The sequence below is a fragment of the Rhea pennata genome, chromosome 5, assembly GCF_028389875.1.
Source record: "Rhea pennata isolate bPtePen1 chromosome 5, bPtePen1.pri, whole genome shotgun sequence".
Taxonomy (NCBI): domain Eukaryota; kingdom Metazoa; phylum Chordata; class Aves; order Rheiformes; family Rheidae; genus Rhea; species Rhea pennata.
Genome location: NC_084667.1, coordinates 61,271,614 through 61,283,896, shown reverse-complemented (window position 1 = coordinate 61,283,896; position 12,283 = coordinate 61,271,614). Strand labels below are relative to the sequence as shown.

General features: G+C 52.0%; 1 protein-coding gene across 1 annotated transcript in view; it reads left to right on the top strand.

The window, feature by feature from the left end:
• The first annotated feature begins 8,913 nt into the window (after positions 1-8,913).
• Positions 8,914-12,283, top strand: part of JAG2 (jagged canonical Notch ligand 2) — a 69,132-nt gene continuing 65,762 nt past the window's right edge. Inside the window, 3 exon segments of the mRNA XM_062577132.1 lie at positions 8,914-9,018; positions 9,021-9,236; positions 9,567-9,890. Coding sequence (XP_062433116.1) covers positions 8,914-9,018; positions 9,021-9,236; positions 9,567-9,890 — 645 coding nt within the window.

Below are 12,283 nucleotides of genomic sequence, written 5' to 3'. Positions count from 1 at the left end.
AGAGGCTAAGGTTAAGATCCTTGCTAGGCCTCAGTCTGCTGCAGGTACCTTTTAGCAGTGCCACATGCAAATCTGCATTTCCTTAGGTCCAGTTGCTTTACTTTCAAGCATACTGTTGTTTCACAGTGTTCCCGACGTGACAAAGTACCACAACAAAGAACAAGCACTCCTGCTCTAGCATGGGGTAGATCTTCCAGATGACTAGAAGCAGTGGACAACATCAGCTGAGGACGCTGCTGTGCAAGACTCGTATCAGTGAGGAACGTGTGACCACTACTCCACTGAACAGAGTGCCTGTGGAAATGAGGCTTTCAACCAATCAAGACTGAGCTGTAACTTTAAATGTCTCCTATTTTTCTTCTGCCAGTTATTCTACTTTCCAAGTTACTCACATTTAACTTTAACAAGCTGTGAGCTGATCATGGCCAATCCCACATCGCTAATGTGGTGAAAGGAGTATCTCTGTATGTAGAGAAATATATCATTCTATTTATGCACATACATCCCATAACTGAATCTGTTGCATCTATTCACTGAATATGTACATGTCTGTCTGCATCTCTACTCATTGAATATATTCATTCTGAACAGACTTGCATATTATATTGCATTTTTCCCGAGTTCTGCTATCTCCCTTTGGCAACACAACAGTATTTCATGGTCAACACAGTCTGTTCTGCCAAGGGGTCCAGATGCATGAGAGAGATGTCAGGCCTCCATCTTCTGACAGTAGACAATCCAAGACGATGTTAAAGAAGTATCTATCTGAATCTAGACTGAGTCTCAATTAAATAATCTTCTAACTGCATCTTGGATAATTTACCTATGAATTTTCCATGGGGATTAGAGATTCAATATGAGTTGGCTAGAACCAATATATCCAGAGTCGGTTTTCTTAGCATTGGTCAGATGATTTCATATCTGAAAGGAGGAAGAGAAAATTCCTCCCATGCATAAAGTATTGGCTATTTTGGGCACAAGTGGCATGAGTTACTTATACCTTTTTTACTGCAAATGATTACATGTCTGTGTAGGTGGTATCACTGTGAAGTTTTTGACTTTCTTGACCTTGGGTGGATGTTCCAAGATAAAGGGCTGGTCAATAGAGCTAACATCCAACTCATAAAACAGAAAAACCATCTCCTGTGCCCTGACCTGCTGAATTTATGCAACTAGAATCTACAAGGACTGGTTTCAAAAGCAAGCAGGTAAATACAAGCATCAAATACTTGGACAAAGACTTACAAACTAGTGGAAATACATTATTCACAAGAAAGTCATAGGAAGGATGAGAAGAGGATAAAGGATCTCTTGATGAAGTTATACACACAGCATAAGGGATATATAAGAAGAGATTAACACCATAATACATAATCAAAATGAGAACTGATTCTGATTCTAACCAAAGAGAAGGAACTGCTTATAACATGCAAGTGGAATGCAGCTTGGGTGAGAATGACCATGAAACAACAGAGTTCATGAGTTGCAGGAAAGGAAGGAAGGAGAACAGCAAAATAAATACAATGGACTTCCAGAAAGCATATTTCAAAAGACTCATAGAACTGATAATCATGAGAAACAAGTCTAAGAGAAAAGGAAATTCAGGAAAGTTGGCAGCACCTTAAAGAAACAATGGTAAGGACACCATTCAAACAACTCCAGCAGATGAGGGAAAGCAACTGTCATAAGAAACAATTCCCTTAAGTCATGATCACTTCACTGACCTCTAACACAAAAGTGCCTTCAGAAAATGGAAATTACATTCACTTGTATGTAAATATGAAAGAACAGCCTGGAGATGTAAGGACAAAAATCAGAAAAGTCAAGATATAACAAGAGATACAAGATCATAAGGGCAAAAACATAAATAAATTAGTAGTGACATGAAAACCATGGGAAGAACTACCCAAAAGGGAAGGACAGCTATGAGCAAATGAAGTGAAAGTATTCATAGTCTTTTTTACTTCAGTATGCAGTAAAAAGATCACTTGCACCCAAACAGTTAATGGTTAGTACCACAGATGACAGAGAAAGAACTCAGTCTAGAGAGGAGAAAGAACAAGCAAAGAGTATTTAGTTGGATTAAATATTATGTGCTTAGCCTGCTTGTTGAAGCAATCGAGAGCAGCTCTCTGAGAGCTCACAGTGTACCAGCAAGGTGTCATAAAACAGGAAAAGGGAGATGTAATGTCTTTTTTGAAAAGGGAGGAGCTGAAGAATAATGCACAAGCCAACTTAATTTGAATTCCCAGAGAGAACTGGAACAAATAAAGAAATGTTCTCTAAGCATCTGGAAAATAACAAGGAAATAAGAAACAGCTAACACGGTTTGTTAAATGACCAGATATTTTTCCATCACTTGGGTAGCAGGGTAGGCAAGAAGCAGGAGATGCAATATGTCTATCCTTTATTAGAGGTTCTGACATTCACATGATGTTTTCGTAAGTAAACTAAAAAACATGGCCTAAAAGGTCAAAAAAAAAAAAGAAGAAAAAAAAGAAAAAAAAAAAGCCAGAAAAACTGTCAGACTGTAAGGAGGTATGAAATAGGATCTATGAGGTCTGTCTCCAGTCCAGAACTACTCAATATTTTCTTTACCATTTTAGCTTATGGAGTACAGTCCATACTTATTGATTCAGCTGGTTCTCCAGTGCCTGAAGAAGCTGCATGCATGTTGGGGGACTGAACCAGAATTCAGAGTGATCTTCACAACCTCAGAAAAGATTGGCTGGGGAGAGGGGGGAATGAGAAGGGGGTGGGCAGAAGGATGCTATCCATTAGGGATAAATGCAAAATTAATTTAGAAAAAAGGTCAACATGCAGGACAGGAAACTACATTCTTGGGAACACCTCAATGGATAGTAAATGAAACAAGTCAACAATATCAAGCTTATGACAAGAAGAAAAGAAGAAGAAAGGAAGTGTTACACTTGGCTGTATAGCCAACAGTGACTTCTGTCTGGTCTTTGATGTATTCGTCTCAGCTCACCCAGCACTGCTAAGATCTCACTGGAACTCTGTGTCTAATTTTGGGCACTGCATCTTTAAAAAGTTGTAAAACAACTACATAGACTGCAGTAGGACCACAAGAATGATCAAGGGTCTAGAAAACACAATCTACCAAAAAAGACCGAAGAAGTAGCTTTTTTTCCAGTGTAAAAAAGAGACAACAGAGGGAGACATAGTAATAGTCTTCAAATAAGGGGTAGCCACAAAGAGTAAGGGAATATGCTGTGCTCCAAATCCACTGCACATAAGAAAACGTGTGATCAAAGTGCAACAATACAAGGTGGACAGCAGCATACATTTTCTGAAGGTAGGCCACTAAAACAGATTACCTCAGCTAGGAATTTTCTATCCAGGGATGCTTTTAAGAAGAGGTTGGATACCCATCTCTTAAGAAAGAGGCAACTACTGTTTCTCCTGCCTTGTGGAATGGGATAAACTAGATGATCTCTACACATCCCTTCTAACCTTATTTTCTATGATTCAGAAATTCAGCACCCACTTAGAACTGGGCAAATAGAGACATACGAAAGGGCAGTGCCAAGTACCCAACTCATTTCCTGGCACAGATTCCATCCAGCATAGCTTTACTATTAGTAGCCCAGAAGGAAGACATACACATGCACCACCCTATACCTTCTCCACCTTGTCTTCTCTTAGACTATACCAGCAGTTAATCCTAAGTGAAATAATTCCCAGGTCTTGTATTAGAAGGCATTTTAAAACAACATCTTTGCACTCCAAGTCTACTTTGCTTCCATGAAGAATCCACATATGCACATATACACTCATTAAACAGATTACATAGGCCATACAAATCCAATAGGACTCTCTTCAATCAAAATGAAGAGAGGAGACATAGCCTTCTTCTGCCAAGTCCACAACAAAGCTCAAAATACCTTTCTCCAGTCAAGTTTCATAAAGAAGAAGAGATAAAGAAAATCCTTCACTGGTTACCCTCCAGCTCTCTTCCTGAGGAGACTTCTCCATTCATAGTATCAGCCCATAACAGGCTTCTCATGGAGGATGCAAGAGAGAAATTAATTCTTCACAGCTGGTTCTGTCCTGCAAAGCCTTGCACTCAGGACAGGCAGCTGTAGCCTTTCTAGCCAGAAAGGGAGGGTTAACTCCTACCCTGCCAAGTTGCAGATGGAAAATATCCAAATTTTGCCTTTAACTTTCCCAAGTGGACACATTCTGTCCTGGGTAAATCACACACATATATATATGTTTACATATACACACACTGACAAAATTCATCCATATACCTCTGAAGTCTCTAAGGCATGGGGACAAACTCAGTCTCTTCCTAGCTACTAAGCCTCTCCAGGGATATTTTATGCAAAGAGTTTAACCTTACTTCCAAAGGATTTGCATACAGGCATAAACCTTACACAAGCACACAGGCAGAGATCGAAAGCAAAAATCCCAGCCCCAAGGGCTGGGAATAAGGAGGTGCAGGATGCAGGTGCTCCACCCTGCCTCGGGAATGGCCATGAGTGAGGTCCTCCCCTGCCAGAGGGACTGGTGTTCTCCAGTCGCATCCCTTGCACAGAACAAGCAACTGCTGACTGCAGGCTTAAACCCCGCTGGAGGTGAAGCAGGAGCTTTCCCAGCCCTATTTGGAGCAAGGGGGCTGCAGCAGGTCGGGAGAGCGCCTGGCCAGATGCAGGAGGAGCAGGCAGGGTGGTGGGGGTGGCTGACAGGCAGGCTGGGCTGCAGGTGTGGGTGTAACAGGAGACACTTGGCAGCCCTGGGCCTGGAGCAGGCCTTGGAGAGCGCAGCTGATCGCTAATGAGCTATGGAGCCTTTGGCCGCTACGGCGCTCGTTTGGCATAGGGGGAGCCTGCGGCTGCCCCGTAGCAACCCGCGGGAGCAGCATCCGAGTCCAGAGCCCTGGAAAAAACACGACCAAGAGGTGGGAAAATCCTGCAATTGTGCCCCTGGAAGCACAACAGCTCGGTGACTTGTTTTAAGCATCCAAGGCAACCCAAGAGCTGTGCAATACCTTTTGCTCTCATCTAACTTCACCTCCCCCAAAATCCAAGCAGAAGAGGCAGCCCCAGTAGCAGGCCGAGGCGGGGTTGGACAACCTCCCTTTCGAGCGGGTCCCCTGGGACGGTCTGACGCACGTTGTACGAGCTGCAAGGGAAGGCTCCTCTTAGGCTTGCGCACAATTCAGCTCTGGATCTGGCAATCAGGCTTGTTTAAAAGCTGTAAGTTCATATGTTAAGAAATATTTTTGCTACGTTTCCTGAAAACTGTCACTATCTGTGCATAACTATAATGAAACAACTTTGCATATCTGCAGAAGAAAAGAGTGAGATTCCATGGCACTAGAGAAATAATATTAACTACAGCAAAACACAGCAAGGGAACTACCGAGCTCGGACTGAAAACAGGGTTGCAATAGCAAGAGGAATAAAATGAAAATCTGCTTAAGCAGAATGAGAGAGCTGGCCTGGAAATAGCTGCACCTTCCCTCTCTCTGCTCCTGTTACACTGAGAAAAGACATATTAAAATTGGCATCAGAGTTTTCGAGTGAAATATTTGCAAAGGAGAAAGCAAAGCACAAAAGGAATATGCAGCTTGCTCAAGATAACAAAGAAATTCTGTGATACAGCAGGTAACCGAGCTTGGCTCTGTCGAGACCTAGCATATGCTGTAACTACTGGATCATCTTTCTTCTGTATTACATTTGCTTAGCTTAGTGATAAAAACACACGTCTTCCTCCGCAGGCATATTGACCGCATAATGCTGAATGCAGATTATGAGGCTTTATGTTTGTTTATGACGATACCTGCAAACAAAATACCTGTCTTGCAAAATGTTTTGGCTGCTCTCCATTGCTAAATAATCATTAGGCAGATAGTCTAAGAAACTCCTTCCCTTCAGCCACCAAAAAAAAAGTAATTAAAAACTAAAGAGCATTTGCCCGTCCATTTGGAAGCCAGAAAGAAGCGCAGCTCAGCCAGCATATGGGCCCAGTAGAGCTTCTGATTAGAAAAATATAGCAACTTTAAAATATCACATCAGACCAACACGCTCACCCTCCTTCAGCTCCCCCTGCTTTCTCTCTGCCTTTTCCTAAAGGCAGTTATACCACAGGTTATCTCGACCAAAAAAATGCTTGAATGCAGCTATGTTGGGAGGCACAGTTTCAGAAGGACGCAATTAAAAGCAATATTCACAGCGGCACTTCAGAGAGCTCCTGTCTGAGCTGAGGAGGGATAGCAGGGAAAGTAAAGGATGCTTCCCAAGGAGCGAGCGAGGCGCGTAAGGACGCCGGAGGGGTAGGCTCGGGACAGTCAGGAGATAGGAAACCGGAGCAGATTGCGGCAAGTGGGAAACGTGGGTGGAAAGGGAGAAGCAGGTCTGTAGGTGGGGAAGCAGGGAAGCAACAGCAAGGGGAGCAGGGCGGACAAGAGGATTTTGGAGCGCAGCTAGCCAGCTGGCACGTATATAGCAGCTGCTGCTGTGTCAGCCTAGGAGAGTAGCTGCAGCTGCACACTGGCCATGAATAGCAGAGGAGCAGCGTGCCGGCTGGCTGCTGGAGGGACGGGAGGCAGCCGGGCGCTGAAAGGCAAGGGGGAGGCTCGCTGAAAGGTTTTCAGCGCAGGAGAACATGACAGCCCTTTGATTTCCGAGAGGTTTGTTCTCCAATTGTCCACCCCGCTGGATGAGCAGTACTAAGGAGTTAAAATGGGGTGGGGAAAAGGGGGCAGGGAGAGAAAGAGAAGAAAAACTTAGGTCCTAAGCGCTGATCTGGGCTTTGATAGCATATCCGTAGCATGCAGTTGTCTGGATGTATAGCTTTCATAGTTGTCAGCAAGGATCAAAATCACAGGGTGCTTAAACTAAGGGAAAAATCTCTGCTCCATTACTCTCATAGTTGCTTGAACCACCACTGGAGGAGGACATGATCCTACCACTTGGCCATCTGCTCTGCATATTGCATATGTAACTGAGAACGCTCTATAAGCAATCCTGTGGGTACTCCTTCGTGGCTGTGTGTCCAGCACGCTGTGTGCTGCTACAGGAGTGTGGGTGCATGCACCCTGCACGCTCCTCCACCACCTGTGCTGGGCATGCTCCTCCACGGCAGTGGCGACACTCATGCCATGTGCTCCTGCACAGCTGTGGGTGCATACATACGTGGCTCTGGGTTCTCCTGCCATGCATGTTCCTCCGTTGCTGTGTGTGCATGCACCATGCATGCTTCCACGTAGCTGAGTGCATGCCTACGTGGCTGTGGGTGCTCCAAACCTATGTGCTCCTCCACAGCTGTGTAAGCATGCACCACGCACACTCCTGCCTGGCTGTGGATGCCCCCGTGCTGTGTCCTCCTGCATGGCTGTGGGTGCCAAGATCATATGTGCTCCCACACGTTTGTGAGTGCAAGTCTACGTGGAGTGAGCACTTCCAATCCACACGCCTCTCTGCTGCTGTGAGTGCTCAGACTGCGTGCTCTTCCACGGCTGTGGGCGCTCTCACCCCATGTGCTCCTCTACAGCTGTGGGTGCCCCCACCCCCTGTGCTTCCTCCACGGCCATGGGTGAACGCTCCCTGTGTGCTGCCACACAGCTATGGGTGCTCCCACTCCACGTGCTTCCTCCAGGGCTGTGGGTGCAAACCCCCCAGGCGCCGCCGCACAGCTGTGGGTTCTCACACCCCACAAGCTTCTCTGAAGCCATGGGCACTCCTACCCCACATGCTTTCTCCATGACTGTGGGTGCACACTCCCTGTGTGCTGCCACACAGCTGCAGGTGCTCCCACCTCATGTGCTTCTTCCAGGGCTGTGGGTGCACACTCCCCGGGTGCCGCTGCACACCCGTGGGCTCTCCCATCCCATGAGCTCCTCTGTAGCTGTGGGTGCACACTCCCCAGGCGCTGCTGCACACCCGTGGGCGCTCCCACCCCATGTGCTTTCTGCACGCTCCCGGAGCTCTGCCGCACATCCGTGGTCGCTCCCACCCCATGTGCTTTCTGCACGCTCCCCGGGTGCCGCCGCACACCCGTGGGCGCTCCCACCCCTCGTGCTTTCTGCAAGCTCCCCGGGCGCCGCCGCACACCCGTGGGCGCTCCCACCCCTCGTGCTTTCTGCACGCTCCGCGGGCGCCGCTGCACACCCGTGGGCGCTCCCACCCCTCGTGCTTTCTGCACGCTCCCGGGGCACTGCCGCACACCCGTGGGCGCTCCCACCCCTCGTGCTTTCTGCAAGCTCCCCGGGCGCCGCCGCACACCCGTGGGCGCTCCCACCCCTCGTGCTTTCTGCACGCTCCCGGGGCGCCGCCGCACACCCGTGGGCGCTCCCACCCCTCGTGCTTTCTGCACGCTCCCCTGGCGCCGCCGCACACCCGTGGGCGCTCCCACCCCTCGTGCTTTCTGCACGCTCCCCGGGCGCCGCCGCACACCCGTGGGCGCTCCCACCCCTCGTGCTTTCTGCACGCCCACGGGGCACTGCCGCACACCCGTGGGCGCTCCCACCTCATGTGCTTTCTGCACGCTCCCCGGGTGCCGCCGCACACCCGTGGGCGCTCCCACCCCTCGTGCTTTCTGCACGCTCCCGGGGCGCCGCCGCACACCCGTGGGCGCTCCCACCCCTCGTGCTTTCTGCACGCTCCCGGGGCGCCGCCGCACACCCGTGGGCGCTCCCACCCCTCGTGCTTTCTGCACGCTCCCCGGGCGCCGCCGCACACCCGTGGGCGCTCCCACCCCACGAGCTCCCCGCGGCGGCCCCGTTAGCGGCCGCCGCGGGCGCGGAGCGGCGCTGGGGGGGAGGCGCCGCCGCCGCCGCCGCCCTTTCGGAGCCGGAGCCGGAGCCGGCGCGGGAGCGGCCCCACCCGCCGGCGCGGGGTCGGGCCGCCCCCCTCATTAATATGAAGGCGGCGGCGGCGGTGACTAATGGGCAACGAAGCTGTCACTCCGGCACCTACTTGTTGGGTGTCCGCGGAGCCGCGGCGCGCAGAGGGCGAGCGGAGCCGGCGGCGGGCAGCGCAGCGCGGCGCCGCGGCGGCGGAGGAGCGCTCCGGGCGGCCCCGGCGGCAGCCCATGCCCTGCGGCTCCCCCGCCGCCCATGCCGCGAGCGGCCGCCGGTCCGCGGCCGGTGCTGGGCTCGTGTGAGGCGGCCGCGCGGAGCTGCAGGCATGCGGGGCGCCGGGCGGCGGCCGCGGAGCCCCCGCGCCGCCGCGCTCAGCCTGGCGCTGCTGCTGGCCGCCTGCGCGCAGGTAGGGGCGGGCGGCGCGGCCGCGGGGCCACCCGTCCGGCTGATTATTTATTCCCTTTTCTCCACCCCGCTCTCCTCGACCCCCCCCCCCCCCCCCGCAACACGCGGTTTTTCAAAAAAAAAAAAATCTTTTTTTTTAATGCATATATTTTTAATGCATTTTGCCGCTCGCCTTCGTGCGGCCGGCGCGATTAAATTCGCCGCGGGTTAAAGTTCCCACGGCGGAGCGCCGTCCTCCTGGAGGCGAGCCGCCTCGCCGTAACGCGGCGGCGGAGGGGCTCCGCGGCGCTCCAATAACGAGGCTGTCTCCCCTTTTGATTTTTATTTTTAGGTGTCCCAATCCACGGGCTATTTCGAGCTGCAGCTTAACTCGGTGAGGAATGTAAACGGAGAATTGTTCAATGGGGAATGTTGTGATGGCATGAAAAGCCCCCAGAACCTGGACTGTACCCGGGACGAGTGCGATACTTACGTGAAAGTCTGCCTAAAGGAATATCAGGCCAAGATCACTCCGGTTGGACCCTGCAACTACGGATTCGGATCTACCCCCGTTCTTGGCGGAAATATTTTTTATTTGAACAGCAACAAATATTCCCATCAAGGCAAAAACCCCGAGACGGGCAGGATTGTTATACCTTTTCAGTTTGCATGGCCGGTAGGTTGATTTATAATAATTATTTTGTTCCCCTCTGCTCCCCGCCTCGCCTGGAGAGGGAGCGAGCAGAGCTGCGGCCGCCCTGCCCGGCGGGGCACGGCCGGCCGCGCCGCCCGCCCCGTCCTCCGCGGCCGCTGCGCGGGGAGCGGGCGGCGGCGCCGAGCTCGCCCCGCGGTCGCGGAGGCAGCCTTGCAACAGGTTGCAGCCTGCGGGCGCCGGGCGGTCGCGGGGTCCGGCGGGCAGGAGCCGGCGCGGAGGCAGAGCCGCGCCGCCCGCGCGGGGGGAGGCGGCGTTAATAGCGCCGGGAAGGGGCTCGGGGGGTGTCGGCGCTCGCGGGAGCGGCGGAGGGCGGACAGAGCGCAGCCGGGGAGCGGATTGCGTGGCAGGTTCGCTCGTAAGGCTGCAGGTGTGGAAGGACGCTATGCGCAAAAAAAAAAAAAAAAAAAAGGAGTATAATAATAATAACAATTATTATTATTTTAGAGAAAGCGGGGGCGCGGTGCCTCCGCGGCCGCAGCGCCCGCGCGCCGCCCGGGCCCGCGGCGCGGGGCGGCCGCCGGCAGGGGGCGCCGCGGGGCGGCGCGGGGCGGGGCGGCGCGCGCCGCAGGTGGGGCGCGGGGCGCGTGCCGCGGCTCGCGAAGGGCGCGAGCTGCCGCTCGCCTCCCGGGGCGCGGGCGGGGCCGCCCGGCGGGGCGTGGTGCGCGCGCGCGCCCGCGGCGACCGTTGGAGCGGGGGTGGGAGGGGCGGGAGCCGCCGCCAGGCGTGTGGGCGCGAGTGGGGGGCCTCCCGCCTCCTTCCCCCCTGGTCCCAAACAGAGCGCCCACACCTGTGTGGGGCCGAGAGAGGCTTCCTGCGGCCCTCGGATCCTTGGAGGGAGGCTGGAAGCTGCGCACCCCCCTCCCCCCCCCCCCAAACGCGCACATATAAGGAGGGGAGGAAGAAAGTGTCCAAAGCTCTGCTGTGATCCTGGCAGAAACCTGATCTGGGGCTGTGCGCGGGGCGGGGGAGCGAGAGTGGCAGGAGCTGCTTGCCTCTGCGCCGGGGGTACTCATCCTGCCCCCGCCGCCCTCTCCCCTTCCCTCCTCTCCCCCCGGGATTTGGGGTTTCTGCGTCCTCGCAGCCGTAAATAAGCTCAGCTTGTGTCTGCCTGCGCGCTCGCCGAGGTAGACCCGAAGGGGGTGCAGACAGAGCTTGGTAAACCTGTCCGCGGAGGGCAGGGATGTGGTTGCCCCTTGGGGGTGTCCGGGGAAGGCGGGCGGGAGGCAAGGCCACAGGCAGGTACGGTCCTGCAGGCAGTTCGACAGCTGTTGCTGTCGGCCCTTCCAAGTGGGCCACGGGGTGGAAACTGGCAAGTTCGGAGGCGCAGAGGAATGAGGATGGTGCAATGCCCTAGTTAAGGAGGGAGCCGAGCGTTGGAGCTCCCTGCTACCAGGCGATCCTCTTTGGTGCCTCAGGAGGAACAAACGAGTTGGTCTTAACCTGTCTCTATGCAAAATACATAGCTCGCAGGATCTTTGTTACTTTGAAAATCGCTGCTAGGGATGGCTGAGGAACAAAATTTTTCACTTGTGTTTCTCGCTTAAAGGAAACCCCTCTTGTAAAACAATCTTCCTGTGCTGCTAGAGACCCTCCATCCTGATGTTCACGCACCTCAAATTAAGAACAGACCTGTCATTTGAAGGTAGTTTTGTTAGACACTTAATAAATGTGTAGAAAGGATAAATTTCTGTTTACATTCTGACTGCCAAGTTGGAGTGTATTTGATTGTGTTTGTTTGTCCTGTGGCCTGTTGAACTTGCAAAGGTTCCTGTTAACAGGAATAGTCAATACTGTAAAAACACAGTATTTAGAACTGTCTTAATTTCCCTTTGATCTTTTAACTTAAGTTCCCCCTCTCCCCTTTGTTGATCATGTAATACAGGCTTGGTGAAATCATAAACTTCTCTTCTTAAGCAAGAGACTTCGGTAACACTAGCATCTCAAACTTTATCTGCATGAGGAAGTGGAGGTAACTTTAATCACACTATTATTTTGCCAGTTTCTGGTATTGTTACTTGAAACAAGAGGAGAGTTTGATAATCCTTACAATACAGGTCCCTAAGCCTGGCCGACTTGGGTTTTCTCTGTTGGAATAAGCACATTCCTACCTTGCAGCTGCCGGATATTGTTGTTTTATGCTCATCAAGTCCTAAAAAAGGCCTGTTTGACCTACCTTTTGCAGGTAAATTACCACAGTGTCTCTAGTGTACAATACTGTCTGCTGCTCTTCTTGTTTCATTGCCCCCAGCATTTTAAAAGATAGTTAAAGTCTTTGGTATCTTTCTTTTTACCATTTTTTTGAAGCTGTTGAAAAGCAACCTGTGATTTTTTTAGTGTGACTGCAGTTTAGTGGG